At 35.6% G+C, this 19,275-nt stretch overlaps 1 protein-coding gene across 1 annotated transcript in view; it reads left to right on the forward strand.

Moving 5' to 3' along the window:
* ULK4 (unc-51 like kinase 4) overlaps window positions 1-19,275 on the forward strand; it is a 249,784-nt gene that overhangs the window by 135,262 nt on the left and 95,247 nt on the right. Inside the window, exon 32 of the mRNA XM_067292453.1 lies at window positions 18,048-18,153. Within this exon, the coding sequence (XP_067148554.1) occupies window positions 18,048-18,153 (106 nt within the window). The remainder of the gene's footprint in view (window positions 1-18,047; window positions 18,154-19,275) is intronic.

The raw sequence follows: 19,275 nt of genomic DNA on the forward strand, positions 1-19,275 counted from the left end.
AGCTTTGGAAATTCCCCCTCTCTCTTTTTCTTTTCTTCCCCTCCCTCCCCACCGCCACGTTTCTAAGTTACTGCTCTCAAAATACTGCTTTGTAGCACTGCTGTATACTGGTCCTTTTTAAAATATATACTTGTTAGTATAACTTGTTAACCTGTTACCCACTATTTATAAAGTAAATCAAGAATTGGTACCAGCTATCTTAATGTAAAGACGTGTTTGGAGACCAGTTGGAGGAAATTTGTAGAAGTAGAGCTAAAACAAATATAAATATGACTGAAAGAAAATTAAATATGCATGTTTTGACTAAACTAAGCTAATATCAGCATAAATGTCAGCAAGTACTTTAAACTGCAGTTGCAAAGAAAGTGTAAAGTCGCTTTAAGTAATAAAATGAAATTAATATATCTTTTTTTTTTAAAGGAGTTTGTATTCGAGTGAAACAGTCTATTAAATAGCCTTCCAAAATAGTCTGTGAAAACCTCTTCCATTAAGACATTTAGAATGGATCTCAAGAAAGCACTAATAAGTGCACCCTAGAAAAAAAGTTCAAGAGCAAGAAAGCAGTTTACATTAGCCAATGCATCTTTTTGACCCATAAGTTCTCTTTTTCCAAAGAAGATCTGACAGAATTTCTGGTGGAAGCAGAATAATACTTTTGATACTGGTTCCTAGGCAGATGAAGAGTTTCATGTAAAATGAAATGAAAACAAGCATACTTAGATGTAAACTATTACCTGTCTCTTTAACTGTTTCACCTTTAGAACATTTAAGCTTTGTATAATATGTGAAATATATACTAAGAAAGAAAATGATATAGTGTTTAGGAGCAGAATTATACCCAAGAGAAGCAAAATCAAGTACTAATTGATTTAATACTGGGTAGTCCATTATAGTTTAAATTGTGGTGTTAAGCATTTCCATTGTTTTTCTCTCAAAGTCAGATATCCTTTAAAAACTTGTCGCTTTCTCATGTGAAGGCTCAAGTCAGTCCATATGTAGTTCCAAAGACACACACACACACATACACACACACACACACACACACACACACACACACTCTCTCTCTCTCTCTCTCTCTCTCTAAAAAATTCATCTCTTCATATATATAAAAAATCTCCTCTTATCTTTTCCTCTATATATAGAGAGAAAGAGAGAGGAAGAGGAAGAGATGAATATTTGCTGTAAAGGGGAAATGTCATTCTTTTACTTGTCCTTAATGATGAATGTCACCAGAAGCAGGAGTGTGGGTGCAGGACTGACTATTACAGTAGCCTGCCCTGAGACTTGGGTTTGCACACACTTGGTGTTTGTATCCTCTACCCTCTTGGTGGTTCTGCAAAGGAAAAGTGTTTTAAGATCTTCTAAGGTTCATGATGCAGAGTTTCCTGAAGAAGTTTTTTCCACCTTCAACTGTTTTATTTTCATATTCATAAAGCTGTTTAGCATTCACATATTCTTTCATTGCACTTGATATTTTTTATGAAAGTTTTGTACATAATCTTCAGGATCTTGTGAGTATCTGTACAATTTAAATCCTCATGAGCTTTTCTGTTACCCAGTTTTACTGTCTTTCAGTTGAAATTGAACTCCTTTTCAAAGCAATGCTGAAACCTGTATGTATTCTGAAGTACTGTGCAACTTGTCTGCTGTAAACAGTCCTAACTATACATATGCAGTGATGCAGTCTGTTTTGGCCATTATGGCACAGGAATGAGATATTGTGGTTAGAAAAAAACAGTTTGAAAAAATCTGTTTAATGGTTAGTCAGAGGAGCAAATTGAATGTTATGAATTGTGAGAGAAACAAATACAGTGCTAAGCAGAGAAACGTTATGCCACTGTGTGCATTTATGGTTTCCTATCTCAACAAGAATATAGCAAAACTGCAAAAAGTGCAGAGAAAAGAGACTCAGGTGATCAAAGGTCTGGAGTGACCAGTGTAACAGAAATTATTCTTCCATACTCTTTAGTCTGGAAAGGAGATGATTGAGGGGTAGCTATGATAACTTTTAAAGTCATGAGTTGCCCATAGAAGGTGAATGGGGAACAACAGTACTACTTGCTCTATCTTCTAATATAAGAACTATATCTAAGAACTAGAGAGAGCTAGGACTATAAGAACTAAAGAATACTGGCAGTTAGTATCTTAAATACTAACAAAAGGAGGTACTGCTCCCTGTAGCATTAAGTTCAGCTGTGAGCTCTGTGCCATAAGGTACTGTGGGTGTTAAAGGTTTACTCAGATTCAAAAAGAGACTGGGCAAATTAGGGGAAGGATTACACTTGCCTGTCAGTTGATGGTTGGGCAGGGGGAAGGATTACAGCTCTGGGAAGCAGATGGGGCTGCTCTTTCTCGTAACTGCCCGTATCCCATGGTTGGCTGCTGTGAGGCCCTGCAACCTCTTCTCCCTTTCTGGGAGCCCGCACCACACCTCAGCCCATCACTATATTGCAGATTGCAGATCAGGCTGAGGGGGATGTGGAGACCTCATGCAGAGGAGGGGCAGTAGCAATAGGCTGCAAATGTGTGAAATACAGGTACTGTTCTTTACTACTACTATGTGGGGATAGGAAGAATCCTCTCTTACCTACTTCTAATACATGAGACTTCACAAATCTGGTATTAAATATGTCCTTTACTTCCATTATGAATTAGAAGTTATGGGGTGAAATCCTGACCTTGCTGTTATTAGTGTGAATTTTGTGGGAGATTTTAAGTGGGTCATAGTTTTTACCCAAGGTTTTTATTGATGGTGATTAGTTTCTATATTTAAATAAATTTAATTTTTTTTTTGCTGTAGCAACAATATTAAAGCAAAATCTCATTCATTCCAAACTTTGCATTTGTCACACTGATTAAGACTAGTCCATGAATTTATAATCTTCTTTTGCAAATCAAGTGTCAAGGCAAAGAGAAAGCATTTAAGGAAAATAGATACTGAAGTAAAGCTGAGATGCTTACTTTTCAGATCAAGAGTTATTGCCCGTGTGATAAGAATTTTGCTGTGACATTACCACTGTTCTGTCAAATGATTGAGGCATATCTGTTGATCTCATCTAAACAAATATTGGTCTAGAAATGTGGCAATTGCTGACTGTACATCTATTGACCAGCTGCATTCTGATGGCTAAGATAATAGGCTATTGTGTGCTTCACAGTAGAGCTTGTACAAGAATATTGAACGTCCATGAATAGCTTCTGACTGGCTGAGGTTCCGTATTATGGTTTTGAACTCTGGTCGTTTGTCTAGAATTCTGTCTGGTTTGGATTCATTCATATATAATTCTTTCCTTATGTTAATGTCTTCTTGAAGAATTCATACTGAGGAATGATAATTAGATTTTAGAATGCCAGTCTTCCATGAAGTAAAGCAATTTAAATCTTCATGCTCTACTCTTGCTTTCCTGTTCTTAACTATAGTTATTTACTCATCGGCTTGTATTCTAGTTTCTGAACACACTTTGTTTTATAAAATGGTTTTTATAGGCAAATTTAAAAATCATTGCTATGCTAAAATAAATATATAGTTAAATATATGCAGAAAGATTACATCTACCATGATCCAGTCTTAGTTTATCTGCTCTAACTTTCTAAGTACAATTTTAAGCAGTAGCATCATCTCAGAGTCAGATGAAATTTTGGTAGTCTGATTTTTCTCTTCTGCTTGTCTTTCTAGTCTTCTCCTTGTATTACAAGGGTCAGTTTCTGCCCATTGTTTGCTTTGGGCAAGTAGTTCTTTACTACCCATGTGAGTAAAGGAGACAAAATTGTGCCCTACAACTACTTTTTTTTTTTTCATTTACTTGGCTTCTTTTAAACTCCTGCCTACCAAATAAAATAATAATCTGTTCAAACATCATGGTATTAAGTATGGTGGCTGACAGTCTTCACACTGCAGTTTAGCTGATAACCATAAATTGATACCTGTGGCAGATAATGTAGGCACTGTTTAGTGGATGATACTGCTTTTAATTTTCCATTGCTGTATTGTGTGATTTGATATGGAGTTTGGAATGAAATTAAGTTGTGTAAAAGGACAAAGCAGAATTGAGTTACTTTAGTCATCTGAATTTAGTTCATCAATATTCACAATAAAACTTTTGGTAGGGTATGCACCAAGCAAAAAGGATACATACGTGTGTTGATAGGTCCTTTCGTTACTGCGGAGAGCTAAGGATTATTCTGTAAACAGTCCAATTCTTTTGTGAAGTTGCACATTTGTCTGGCCTGTAACAAGTTCTGGAGTAGGATTTAAATTCACTACACATAGCTTTCTTTAGGGCTCACATCTGGATGGCATTGCAAGAGCATATTGCTGAAAGCAAACAGCCTAGCAGTTCTGATGATAACAATGGAGTCTGAGAAAACACGGGATGCCTGAATAAGATCCCATTAAAAAAGAGGGAGCGAGAGGGATGTCTAATGCAGTCCATTTAATGTAGAACTCTCCAGAGAGTGAAGTGGGGATTATGCCTGCTGCCCTTCTTATTAAAGACTGGTAGAGAAGATGCTTGCTGGGTGAATGATATCTCCATAACAGACGCTCTATTACTCATGAATACGTTTCTAATTATATCTTAATAATCTCAATCACAAATAGGAAAACAAAAATCTTTGTCTCCCTGAGTGGTTACCTTAGTGGCTGCAGGATTGGCAAGGTTTAGATTATCCATCTCCTCTCACTAGTCCCAGGGGACTTCATTGTGAGAAATGAGACGTGTTTATGATGGGGGAATTAAATTGTTGTAAAAGGTTATTTCAACAGACAGTTGAGAAATCATAATAAGATAATTTAGTGAAAAGGGGAGCTAGAGTATACTTAATGAAGCATGGTTAGATTTTATTTTCTTGCTATTTCAGTCATTAAAGGTACATTATCCTTTCTTGGACTTCATTTGGGCTCTTTGCCATAGGCTCGTTTTTTAGTAACAGAAACTTGCATGTTCCATTAAGATATGAAAATGGCTAATAATACCATACTCTGCTATCCCTATTTTTTTTAAATTTCAGTTACCAATTTTTCAGATAGATTTTAGCTATTTTCCTCTTTCAGTCTCGTATTTCCTTTCATATCTATTGTACACATTTTTCAGTATGAATAACTATTCAAGGAGGACAGACTGAATAGAATGATGGAAAATACCAATATAATTATCTTAAATAGTATCTGTAAAATAGCTTATTATGAGTAATTAAAAAATTAAGTCCTTTAGCTATTACTAATACCCATGTCCTAACAAAGTTAATGTTTTAACCAGTTCATATAAAATATGTTTCTATGTTATCTTATTGGTCCATTTACTTGGACTTTTTTTATTCTTTCCTTCTTCAGCACAGTGGCAAATTACGTATCTCAGTGTATGCGATAAAATTTCCTTCTGGCCTCTAGTGATAATAAATTTAGTTCCTGATGATGTTTTATTGCCTCTCTCTTAGCATCAAAATACTATTTTAATATAAAAGTATCCAGCTCCTTTTCAGGCTATGAGTTTATCTGGGAGTATAACTACTCTTTGGTAGACAATGTGAACAGAGCAGCAGTATCTTGCTTATAGGGAGCTAATTACTCACGGTTTTCAGGGCTTGACTGTGTTGTTTGAGGGAGGAGATATTGGGTTATTTAAATGTTTCATGATATTATGCCACTTTTGGATGTAGGTTTCACTGGGGAAGGCCTCTTCAGATCAAGGGGGATTTCTGCTTGGGGTGGTAAGGGAGACAGAGGGGAGAGACAGACCTCCGACCAGACAGTAGCCTGTTAGTCAAGAATGCCTTAGGGGATGGGGTCAAGTTCAGGTCCTTGTTCAGAATCACTCAGAGGGAATGGCTGACTGGATTTCTGAAGCTCAGAATATGTATTTTGACTACCAGGCAAGATGTTATATTAACATCTCTCACCATCTCCTACTGAAGTCACTTCAATTTATATATATTAAATTTTCCTTGTAGCAGAGGCTTCTAATGATCTGGACTTTAACTTAGAATGAGGAGAAATAAAAGAACTTCAGTCCTCTACACTTCACATGAAAATGTGTACCACTATGGGGTACAGGTAGTATGAGAAGCTAGGGAATAGGTCAATGCAGAATGAGAACATCTTTTGAAAATTTGAACACTTGAGGAAGTGGAAAATCCAGATCTATTTTGAAACACCATAGAGTTTCAAGTCATTCAATTTTAAATGTTGCTAGAATAGTTTCACTTTAATTTTATATACATACGTACTTTCTTGTAAATTATTTTGATCAACTATAATATACATATGACATGTTTCCTGTCCTCCTTTTAAAGCAATAGGCATAAGTTTTCCTATAATTGTTTAAGGATATCTGTTTACTACAGAAATAAGCTAGTTGAAAAAAAAAGTTCACTCTTTTGGGGCTTGAGGGCCCTATATGTTTCTAGTTTTTTTCCAGGAGATACTTTTCTTAAAAATGACCAAAACCAGGAGGATTTGAATTGAACCTGTGCTCACAAGAAAACATATCATTGACTGGAATATATCTCTGTTGTTAACTAGAATTTATTTCTATAACTCGTACCAATTTTCAAACCTGAGTGCCTAAAGTCAGTTTCTTGACTTGGTATGTAGGCATCTAAATAGAAATGACTGATTTTGGCAAGGTAGGAATGGGGGAAGAGATTATGAAGAGAAGTATAATAAATCATTTGGAGATTACCCTGGAAAGACATGCAACTTAAAAAATGGTGTTCAACACATTGTTAATAATTTGCTCCATCTTTGTAGTAGAAGTAGGTTTTATTTAGAAGAGCTTCCTATTTGCTGATGTTAGTCATTCTTGAATCTGTCTGTGATCCATCTGTTAATCTGCTATAAGAATGGAATAAATTATGGGTGAAATCATATGTAGCAGCAGTGAGCATACTTTCTTTTAAGTCATGGTAGCTGATACCTCTTTGCAAATGCTTATGTGAAGCAGAATTATTATTCTTTCCTTGTATTCCTGTAGATCTGAGGTAGGACCAGTTTTTAAAGCCAAAGTTGTCCTTTTGCTCCTCTTTGAAGTGTAGGACTTGAGTTCAGAGCAACTGAGACTGATAGTTTCCAAAAGTGGCATTCTCCTTGTGCTGGGCAAGCGCACAAAGGATGCCTCAGGGAATACTGGTGGGGCAGTACCTGACGCTGTAGTGCTGGGCATGTCTGTGCCATGAGTTTCTCAAACTGTCTACTGCCTGACACTGTAAAGATTGCCGCTGTGGGAGCAAGACTCTGGCCATTCAAAAATTCATTGTGCTATATGCTTTTTGTGCACTTGGGAGAAGCAGATTATGTTTTCTGCCTTTTCTTTTGGGGCTGGGTGATGAGGACAGTTAGTGCTTTAGATCTGTAACTTTCATTTAATTGCGGTCACTATGTGAAAAGGTGGATGTTGTCACTCAAGTGACTAAATATAGATACTATTTTAAATTGACAAGAATAGTAATCTATTAGCACATAAATTTATATTATGTCGGCTCCACATTGCAGGTATGATTGGGATTATTAGTTTCTCTCTTGTCAGCTCTCTTTTCTCTCATGCTCCATGTTGCTTCCTTCTTATCAGTCCCTGCTCAGATACTGCTTCATAGTCTAGCATCGCTGCCAGACCACTGCCAACTGAAGAAACTGCTGCCTTCAAATATCAATGAATTCCAGTGGCTGGAGGATATAACTCCTGTTACTGGTGTTGTGTTCATGCTGTCAGCATTTTATAGAACTGAAATGGGGCTGTCACTTTGTAAGTGTTTTGCTGAATTACATTCCTGAAATACTACCTACTGAAGTTAGCTTCATCAAGTTCACTTTTTATAAGGTCACAGGTGGAGACAGAAGAGAATAAGTATTATATGCAAAACAAGAAGCAAAAAACCCCCCAAAAAATCTTGATTAAAGTAAAAATGTTATTTCTGTCTCAGACCAACAAAACCAAAGCTATGTATGCCTTCTTTGGTTTTGCACAGGCAGAACTAATTTAAAAACAAACTCTGGAGTCTGGGATCTGCAGCAACATCCTAGAACATTTTAAGCAAAGAGAAAATACTGTCATTAATTTCCAAGTTCTGTCTTTTTATTCACTAAATTTATTTCTGCTTTTTAATTTTTCATCCTAACTACATGCCATTCCTTCTGGGAAACAGTAATAAAGCAAAATCATGTTACCTCACACAGGCTTTGATTAAAGAATAGAGTATATAGAGAAAAAAAAACCCTATCCTTCCTTTTATTTTTTTCCCTTTGTTCCAGTTCAGAACTCATCCAGCTATAAGTTCAAACTGCTCATTCCAGATACTCCCATATGTAGGTTTTTAGTACCAGACTTGTTTCTCTGAGAGCTGTGAAATTTTTGGTGGCTATGAACACCACACTTGTTAGGTTTGGATTTTGCAAATACTTATTTTTGTAAACTAATATTAAGAGAGGTAGCAAATAGTTTAAGTCTTATTCATTTTAAATATGCATATCAAATCCACATATACTTAGGAGCATGTTAATCCAAGGTTTCACTGTGGGAGACGCACAGTTAGGGCTAGTATGAGTAGTAGGCTCATACTAGTAGGTAGGGTTGTATAGTAGCCTTGTTGACAAATTCTGAACCTTTGCCTCAGCATCATAGTTTCAGGCTGTTCAGCCCATTGGATTTCACTTTCACCCCAGCTCTTTCTATTCTAGGACTTCATATACACAACTTGGGATAAGAAGAAGGCGCATTCATCCTTACAGTCTTGAACGAGTGCCAAGATAACACTGTGATAAATGGGGTGCGAGTGTGTGTTGGGTAATATACATGCTATTTATCTGGGAACACTAACTTGAGGTAGAGTTGAGAGTAAAGATGATATAACAGTTATTTAGAAGAAAGTACTTTACAAAAACAGTTTATCCAGAAACCCTATTCCTTTATGTCACAGAGTAATGCAGCTAAAGTACTGACAAATCCAGGAAATGAAAAACATTTCATTATTCGGTTAAATGGTTAAGGTGTGCCAATGTTCATGGTCCTAAATTATCCAATTACAAAAAAAAAACGTATCTGAATCTGCCATCCATGATGCCTTTTTTCTTCCCAGTGTTCAGTCATCTGGAAACAACAGTGCTAAAAAGGAGGACCTAGTCAATTTGTCCTCATTCTGTGACCTTCTGCAACATTGGAAGGCAGGGAGGAGGCGGCTGAGTTGAAAGGAGGTTGTTAGGATTTAGATTTGGGATCAGGCAGAAGATCATGGATTGTCTTCCCTTGACCATGGATCACTGAGTAAAGAAGAATCTTGATAGATAAACTTTCCCTATACTATTTCTGTAGAGTGTATTTGAATTTCAGTCTTAACTCTCAACATTAAAGTTAATTGATTAATTTTTATTGACTATAATGACACAGAAAATACTTGAGCATTGTGACAAGTAAATTATTTAACCATTATTGATTTATATTTAATAAGCATGTTATTTTGCTAAATACAGTTTTTATTTATTGATATCAATCAGTTTATCATTTCTCTTGTCTTGTCTTTCCAGTGCAGTAATATGAATGCAATTTGCTTGGAGCATAATTGCTTGTCTCTCCAAGCCCAGGAGAGGTACATGAAAGAGATGCACTCTTTCTCATGGGGCAATAATGCTGGCTGTATTACTCTTCAGCATTGTTCAGCCAGTCAATTCATTAAGGAATATTGTTGGCTCTCACCTGTTTCCTGCCTTGAGGCATGGTGGCTTGATACCAACTAACAGAAGATGTAGTTTTTTGCTACAGAAATAAGTTGAGTGGGGAAGGGCTGGGACAGCCATTCAGAGTAGTATTGGTACTTTGAGCTGAGTGAAATGTTGACAGTTGATACAAGCGGTCTGATTGGTGAGCATGTTTGCTTCCTAAATGCACCTCTCCTTGGGAAAACACAACCCCCAGAGCAATTATAAGAAACAAGTGTCCAAGACTGAGATTAACATGCTGCCTTAAGAAAATCTTAGCTAAAAAAGCCAGAGGTGCCTAATGTCTTTCAGAGTAGGAATTAACTACTTGGCAAATCCCTAAATTCAAAATCTGAATCACAGAAAATAAGTTAGAAGTAATTAATAAAGTGACTTAGAAGATGTCAAAATGTAATCAAACTATATCATGAATCTAGTAACAAAATATTCAACAGATGCTGCCTTTTAATGTAACAGCTCATTTTTTTCAAGTTTTATATCATTTGAATAAATAGTAATTATCAACATTTTCTGTTGCATTTACAGACTGAGAAAGGGTGAATGTATGAAAAATTATTTAATTATTTAACTAATTATTTGAGGGTAGAAGGCATAAAACAAAGGGTCAAAACAAAAATTAAACACGTAAATGTGTTGTTGTTGCCACTTTTGACAGCTTTAATATATCTCCCCTCAATCTAACTAAATTCTGGTAGGAAAAAGCATCCTTTTCTCATTCAGACAGGTTCCATTTTTCTGCATTTCTTAGCTTGTCAGCTTTCATTAACATACATTGACTAGCCCATGGCCACTCATTCAACACCTTTCTCTCCAGTATTATTGAGTTTTAGGATAGTTTGTTAGTATAAAGAAGAAAACATTCAATTTCAGATTGAGAGGGACAATGAATATTTTTCCCACCCCTTGCTGAATCCTCAGGAATGGTATTTTCATCTGGATCTCACACACTTCAGTAGGCAGTATAATTACTGATTCAATCTCAGTTTCTGCTTTTAACTATTAATTTAGCAATTAATTAGCTATAGAGAGGAGAGCATGTTCAGGGGGAGAAGAGACAGAGACCAGTTCCTCAACAGTTGATGATGGATTGGGGAACTTGCCTGGAGTACAGGAGACCAGCGTTCAAATCCCTGCACAGCCCAGTTCTACCAGAGACTTGAAACCGAATTTTTGGTATCCCAGCTGAGTGCCCTAACCTTGTACCCTCTTCAGCATATGTCTCTTTCTGTGATTTCAAGTACAAATTCCATTCTGACTCCCTCAAACCTTCTCCAATCAAAGTTTTAAATATCCTTTGGATGAGTCTAGTGAATCTATGTTCTCTGACTTAAAAATGTCATTAGCAAATTCCCCAAACTCATCTAAACTACTTCCCTTGTAATGGCGAAGAGGCTGTTTTTTGCATCAAAGCAAGGTCTGTCTGGAAAAAAGATGTCAGTTGATTGGTATCTGTCATCCTTAAGTTGCTTAAGGACCACCTTTCCATTGATGCTGAAAATGCAAGTCTGAGAAGTGAGACTTTTGCCATGGGAATTTCATGGTTTAATGGTTGTTAGCAGCTTCCAAGTGACTTTGCTGTACAAATGCTTCACTCATACTTGAGACTCTCCAGAGCATCTACGAATTATGGAATTAAGCATGAATTTACTGCTGTGTTGGTATCGGTTACTTTTTGAGCTTCATTGCGTCAGAACACACCAGCATGAGTGCTTCCAGGGTGCCGGAATCTTCCTTGATATGAGGAATTTAATGCCCCAGAGTAAGATATCTTTGTAAATTCTCTTCAGTACTGTCTCTTCAGTCTCAAGCAGATATTTTTCTTTAACGATGTGCTGGATGTTATTCACAAAGGCTAGTTTTAATGTTAGGGAGGCTAATTTCCCTAACCCTCCACTCCAGGTAATGTGGAGAAAGGGTGCTTTATAGGGAATTGTTTCAATGTTCTCCGTGTGAAGGAGCTTGTCCCTCTTCCTAGAGAGAGGAGTCTTCTCAGGCTCCCTCTGCTGATGGTAAAGAAAATTTGCCTTTGGGAGTGCAGAAAGCATTCACAAAGCCATTTAGGAGCAAAAAGAGAAGCTTTAAGGTTTTGTGGGTGCCAGAATTTTGGGTACAATGCTGTAGAAAGAAGAAACAGCGTTGAATTTGGAGACTTGCTGCAAAGTTGCTTTGCACTTCACCTGTAACAGTGAACATAAGATTGCATAGCTGGTTATGATTTTCTGTGTTGTGCTGCAACAAAATTGATCCTGTGCCTTTGTCCAAAAATGGTACATAAATTTCACTGAATTAAACCATTAGTTTCTTTTTGATTTTGCCAAGATCACTGTTTGATTCAGTGAAAAACTTTCATGCTAATAGCTGCTTTTTTTAACTCAGATAAGTGTAAAGGAAAAGCAAGGACAAAAAGGAATTCCTGCTCAGGATTTGGGACCCTGGTATTTTATGCTATAAAAATTATACACTAAATAAAAAGTGCCTCAGTATTCTGGGATCTTTACTCCTTTTACCATGTGTAAGATTGTATTGATGACATGCCTTTGTGCTGTTACCCTTTTATAACTTTGAAGGATGTCTACCTCTCATTCTGAACATTATTTAGCATTCTTCTCTTTGTATAACTTATAAATCTCATGCTTGCTGACATAGGGCAGTTTTGTAATCCTTATTAACTTACTACTTAAATACCCCTTCTTGGAGTAGCGTGACTTTTTTTTAACTTCTACAAATTGAAACATGAAGTCGTCATCTCGGAGAAGGAAAAGTAGTTGCCCTCTTAATAGGTTGGAATATAGCATAAGAACATGGTTTTTGTTCACAGTGCTTTCCTGGTATCTGTTCTTCTTTGGAGTTCTGTTCTCATAGGATTTGGATGCAACAGAATAAAATGAGAAGAGAAGGGAATAGAGAGACTGTTTGTATTATCAGTTCTTAATGTTTGGTTCACAAAGGAAGCACTTGCATGTCTTGACAGAAGTTGGTTTTCTGAAAGTAACAAATTTCGTCTTTTCATTCTACAGAGGCAACCTTCTTTAGAGGTCTGTCTGTTGTAAATATTGCCTTCCCTCCTTATGCCTCATTGGAAGATTCTGACTATAAATACAGCTAGAGCTAGATGCTTGCCTCTAAGATAACAAAAAATTAGGGAAAGTGAAAAGGATGCAACAAATGAGTTCCAGGATAAAAAGAAAGATCTTTAGGTCTCTGATGAAAATCTGAAGACAGACATGGCCAGAGAATGTACTTGTAAGTTGATCGTTGAAATGTACTTCTCAAAAAAAAAAAAAAAGCCATTGTGAAATTTTGCATCACCTACTGCAGTGGGATAAGAGAAAAGACTGACAATATTGCTTTCTGTTGATTGGTACTTGACATGCTAGGTATTTATTAGTGCTGTCCTTCCTCCTTCATCGCTCCTTAATGATTACTCTGTAGTACTGTTTCCCTGTCCTCTCTTGACTTTTCCTAAACTCTTTGTGACTAAGAATATCCATTTCTGTTGTTGTTGTTGTTGATGTTCTAACAGGAGATTTTTGCGAAACTTGCAAGGCTTCTGATTTTATTGTGCGGACTGAATCTATCACTGTTGTGATGCATCCAAGAAGAATCATGACCATTTCAGAAATCAGTTGCCAGATTAATAGCTGCTGCTTATTATATGACCATACCCAGAGGAAAATATTTTGAAATATTAGTTCTGTTAGAACTCAGCTGTTGAAAAAGACTTTTTTTGGCAAGTGGAGTAACAAGAGAGATGTCTTTTGCAGAATGTTCTTGCTTCTAATTTAGATCATCCATAAGCAAAATAGTGTTACGTTAATGTTAGAGATCATATTTACACACTTTCAGTTTATGCCTGACTAGTCTTTTGCATCAGAAGTAACAAAATGTAAAGGCCTGATTAGCCAACTATGTACACATAGGTGGATTAACTTTGTTTCTCGGCTGACTTTCTCTTGTGATTGAAGAACAGTGCATATGCTGTTGTGAATGTCTCCTACAGGCTGTATGCTAATGATAGCAGTTTTGTATGAAAGGGTTCTACTGTTACATCTAGAAAGATTTCTGGTCTTCTATTTCATATATACAAAGTAATAAAATATGTAAAAATAAGCTAGGTTGAATGCAGTATTAAACTGTGCTCTTGTTAAAGGTTCTTGTTAATATTAGTGCTTAGGTTTATTTCATATTGGCTGTACCATGCCACAGAACCTCAGGTAAATATTAGAATCTTTTAGCAAATATGGTTCACTTCTATAATTTTCTTCTTTCAATGACTTTAGTGCATGAAAGATCAAGACTTCTTATTCTGTCTCCTTAATTATCTAACTTGCATTCATAGGTCCTGTGTAGGCTTGAGAAGGAGAGCCCCTAGTACAACTAAAGTTTAAACACTCTGATTCCATTGAATGCATAGTATTAGTGCACTGTGTAGTAGTCCTTAGACTTATAGCATATCTCCAAAGTTAGCATTTAGTGCACTTTTATTTTCTGAAATCTTGGATAAATGACTAGGAGGCATGTATATGAAATTTCCCAAATCAGTAGCTGCTTATCACAATTGCTATCTGTTTTTTTAAATCTAAAATGTAATTAAAATACTGTAGTCTGCCTGTGCTGTTCTAAGTTCTGATGCACTAAAAGGAAGAGGAATGGTGACTTTAGACCACAGTATCTTTCTGAGATTCACACACCCACCTTCTTAATGCACACCCTCTTACCTAACTGGCTTTAAAAAATAATTTGACTGATTTCTTTTAGTAACATACAACCCTTCAAAATTAGAATGAAAAGTCTGATGGCCTAAATACAGTGCAGTCCTGTTTGAAAAGCCTGATTTATCTTCTGTGCTTCTTTTTTTTTGTACTAGTATTTCCTTGTTATGCCCTTGGTATTTCATAGCTGTCCTTTTTAAGCACTGAAGCATTTAGTTTTGAGAAGGCTGATTCTTCAGGGTCCAGTGCTTTCCTGCCTTTCATACGCCAAAGCTGTAAATTTTAATGAAGCTGTTTCATCTGTGTTGCCAAACACTAGAATTCTGCTGCTTCAATTCTAATTATCTCTGCTGGCAAATGCTATGTTTTATTAAAGCTGTCAAGTGCACTGTTTATTAAATGTCCACAGTCTGTGGTGCCTTGCACACAAATTAGATCAGCTTTGCTCCTTGATAGATTATGAAGAAGTTAAATATTTTTATATAAACCTTTAAAATATAGTCTAACAGCAATTAATGATGACTTAGGTAAGTAAAGCATGCCTGTGGCTTCTTGAAATCTAGTATCTTGTCACAAACCATTTTTGATGCATACATTAAAATTCCAGTAATCCAGCTGTTTGTAAGATTACTTTATTCATTAAGAGACCATTTCCATTCCTAAAGATTCTTACAGCTGCATCTTGAATGCTAGTTTGTATATTATGGTAAGATAAGTTTTGTTACGTATGCATTAATATATGCAAAATACATTAATGTTAGCCTTTCATTGAGGGTTGTATAATATAATTGATCTCCACTAAAAGCAAAGATGGCTTCATTTTAATGTTAGTAACCTGGTGAATGCAAAAGATTGCTATGGTAAACAACTACCAGCTACTCTTTTATAACTGTTTATTTTTGAAAGGGAGTTTTACTGCAAGATATTTATGTGAAATATATGGGGCACTAACCTCAAGATGACAAAAATATACTTGCAAAGAAAATAATTTGAATCTTCTGTCATTTTGGCACAGGTGGAGTTTTTTTGTTATTATTTTTATATATTCTCTAGATCTATCATTATCTTGAATAACACAAATAGTCATTCTTACTGTTTATTGCATTCTAAATGTTCTTTAAAAGAATTAATCAGACATTGTGATGATAGCTAATCAGATGAACACGTTGTTATCTTTTGAAAAAATGTTTTTCTTACCTTTCAGCTATCTGTAGGAAGTAAATTCAGATTTATTTTTAGTAACATGGCTTTATGGCATCACTCCTCTGCATTAAAACATGTAATATTTATACTTTCCAACATAGCATTTAAATTTATTAGGCTGTATTTTAGACCTTCACAGAAACAGATATTTGTTGTACTCTTTATTGAAATCATAAATGATATCTCAAAGTGCTAGGTAAAGTGAAAAGAATTTTGGGATTCTTGGATATATTTTTTTAGAGTTTGGTAGGAAACTGCAGTCCTTCAAATAACTATGAGTTACTCTTCCTTATCTCTTCTTATGTTCTGGTTTGGAGAGCTCTAGTAGAATCAGATAATCGTTGTAGCCTCAAGGTTCAAAGAAACTATATTTGTTTATATTTCTTTATCTGTTAGTGTATTATGCCTTATCAAGTATGTTTCATGGTATTTATAGGAAGTAATAGCATTTCATTTGAGGTTTTGAGTGCAAAAACAGAAATTAATACTCTCAAAGCAAACACCTGAGCCTCTGCCTGCCAAAACTTTTCATTCAGCAGTTAAATATTTAAAGAAAAAGGTTTATTTTTTGCATAGCATAACTCTTTACACCACTGTAACAGAGCACCTTCAAAAATGGAATTGAAGATGCACTTCACGGTATTCTGAATTTCATCAGACTAGTAAAGAAATAAAAATTAAGAGTCTCTCACTTGAGAATTTCCTGCAACAAATTATATGATATTCGCAGGTAGGGGCTCAAAAAATGTGGCCTAAATGCAGTGCTGATGATTTAGTCTTTGCCCAATCCAGAAAATCATTTATAAACTAGAGATACCACTCTGACTTTTATTCATAGATTGAGGAGTGGATTCTTGGAAGAACAGTAATATGTTCTTTGATTGCTGCTGGTTTACAGTCAGGTAGCCTCATTCTGCACCAGCTGTGGTATCTAGATGGTCAGTAAGATTATTCCAAAGAAGGGCAGATTGCTATGGTTGTTTTCAAGTATATATCTGAGAAGGTCATAGGTACCTGAGCAGAGATGTAGAAAATAAATTTTTCTGGGCCACCAGCATTAGTTGGTCTCCTAAACAAAGAGTATGAACTTTCAGGGAGAGTGTGCCTTGGACTCTATTCAAAGGCTGAAGTTGTTTTTGTCTTTTAAAATACTTACCCAACTTCAAACCCCTAGTCTTTTAATTTTTTGTCTTGTACAACTTCAAGTTTAACTTGTTTCAAAGGCCTGCTGTTAGACAGGAGATAGGTCAAAAGAGAGATAGCATGTTCTGTAGCCCTGAAGTAACTGACTGATATCGCTATATAAATAATACTACAACCTAAGTTTCAAAAATAATAGTCCCTTGAATTTCTGTGCACTATCACAGAGCGTGAAGCTACATAAAACAAGTGGAAGATTAGGACAGTATGAGAACATCGGAGTTGTAGATTATTCAATGGGAAAGGGAAGCATGGAAGTGACCCAGATGTATGTGAAATATGACTGTTTTTTATTGTTGTTGTCATTTTCACGTTGGATGTATGTTTTTATTTGCATTTGAGTCTGAACAAATAGGAAAAAATAATTCCTGAACCTCATAGGGAGATTTGAAAAGTTTTCAGGTTTATGTTTATATTTGGGCTGATATTTGGAAGAGCTGGTCACAAACTTATCACTTTTCTATTTTGGCTTCTTGGGAATTATGTGAGTTATTATTGTGACTACTGTGACTAAATGTATGTCTTGGTCACACTGCCTTATGCAGCCCTTTCAGGTTGATTGTGCAAAGTGTTTTATCTACAACCACGGCAAAAAAAAATTTCTTTGTAAACCGTAACAGCTTGCCCTTATCAGTATGGCCTCAGAAAATTGTGAAACATCACTGAAGCAATCCATCAAGCATAAGAAAGACATCGTTAGAATGATGTAATTAGATACAGAAGCAGGTATCTGATGCGTATACGAAATTAATGTTAAACTTGGAAAAAATCCAGCCTTGGGCGCAAAACAAAAAATAGATTTCTATGATTCACTGTGGGTTATCAGGCTGAAATGGAAAAGAATAAAATTATTAGTGAAATACCATACAAAGAGAAAATGTTCTTGGTTTTGGATATATAGAAATTAGAGGTTGATAACACTCTGTACCATATTTAACTGTTATGAAAGTTTAGGCCCAACTAGGATTTTTTTTTTCAGTTCAAAAGTAGTGTGTGAGAAGTTTTGGTCCAAGATTTTAGATTTGGCTCCCTGAAATTGATATTCCCTTTAAAATTACTAAGAGAAGATATTTGACTGATTTTCCTCTATTTTAAATGTTGAATTTTAAGGTATTGAAAGAGTATTGTTTTTGTATTATTACATTTTGCAAGATTAATAGTAGACTATTCCTTTCCAAAAGGAAAACTAGATTATTTTAGTTTTGTATTTTTTTTTTTTATTGCAGGAACACCAAGACAGTGTGCTAGGTAACACAATGCAAAGTGTAATTGCCTTACTGAATAATCTGGTTGCTAACAAAAGCACAAACATGATGCTACTCTATGAAGAAGGTATGTCTTGTTTTCACTTAATTATTCTCCTTGCTACAGATGTTTTCTAGTCCCTTGTAATATGTGGCACTGTTTGAAACATTGGGCTTATGGTACACGTTTCTATTTTGTAGTGAATTTTTGTAGTGATAATCACAGTATAACTGACTAGAATTCCTCATCTCTGCATCTACATCTCTTACTGTTCTGGGTTAGAATTATAACTTTTAGAAAGTTGTTTCCACAAGAAAATGTGATTATAAAATAATGACTGACTGAAAGTTTAATTATGTTTATGAAGAATGGCTTTGGAAGAGAGTGGGCTAGAGCTCTGACTATAACAGTGCAGAATGCAGGACAAGAGAGCCTCTACAAGTTCTTCCTTTCTCACTGCTCAAACCTGTTAAAGGATGAGTTATAGAGTAATTCTGTACTTCTAAAACAAAACAAAAAAAACTAACTACGGTCCCAGTCCAGCAATGTAGACTGATGGGGTGGAGTGCGAACTGACTATATAGCCATAGTATGAAAACCATTCCACATCTTTATTTCACTGTATTTTATTATTGAAGCTGCCTTTCATTTAGAAATTGGTTCTGGTTCACAAAATGGAGAGAATGTTTCTGCTGTTGAAATCTATACAAGTTTGTTTGAAAATTTATTAGAACTATACACTTTGATAGTCTAAACAATTTGTATTATTTATAGTTTGTCTTGTTTGTAGTTAATGAATAACTGACATCCAACAATATAGATCTACAGTACTATTTGTGTAGAATGCATCAAAGACCTAGGCTACTGGCATAACAGTATATAGTATACTCCAGAAGGAAAGGGAAGAAATTCACATTGTAAGTCTAGACAGATAAGTCTTTTCTTAAGCCAAGAGTTGAGAGGAAAACTTTCTGAATTCTCTAGGCAAAGACAGAAAGGAAATTAAAATGGGGCTTCGTTAATGTGTTGCTCTTCTATAGATCATCACACTGGAAAAGAAGCTAGATGAGACATAATTAACAAAGTATAAGTACTGATGATGCAGATGAAATTTAAAGAATTTGATCTTAGATATTTAAAAAAACAGAAAAATCACAACACACACCAGCCTGGAACTCTGTAAAGATTTGTAGTAGTGCTCATGCCCTT

The sequence above is a fragment of the Apteryx mantelli genome, chromosome 2, assembly GCF_036417845.1.
Source record: "Apteryx mantelli isolate bAptMan1 chromosome 2, bAptMan1.hap1, whole genome shotgun sequence".
Taxonomy (NCBI): Eukaryota; Metazoa; Chordata; class Aves; order Apterygiformes; family Apterygidae; genus Apteryx; species Apteryx mantelli.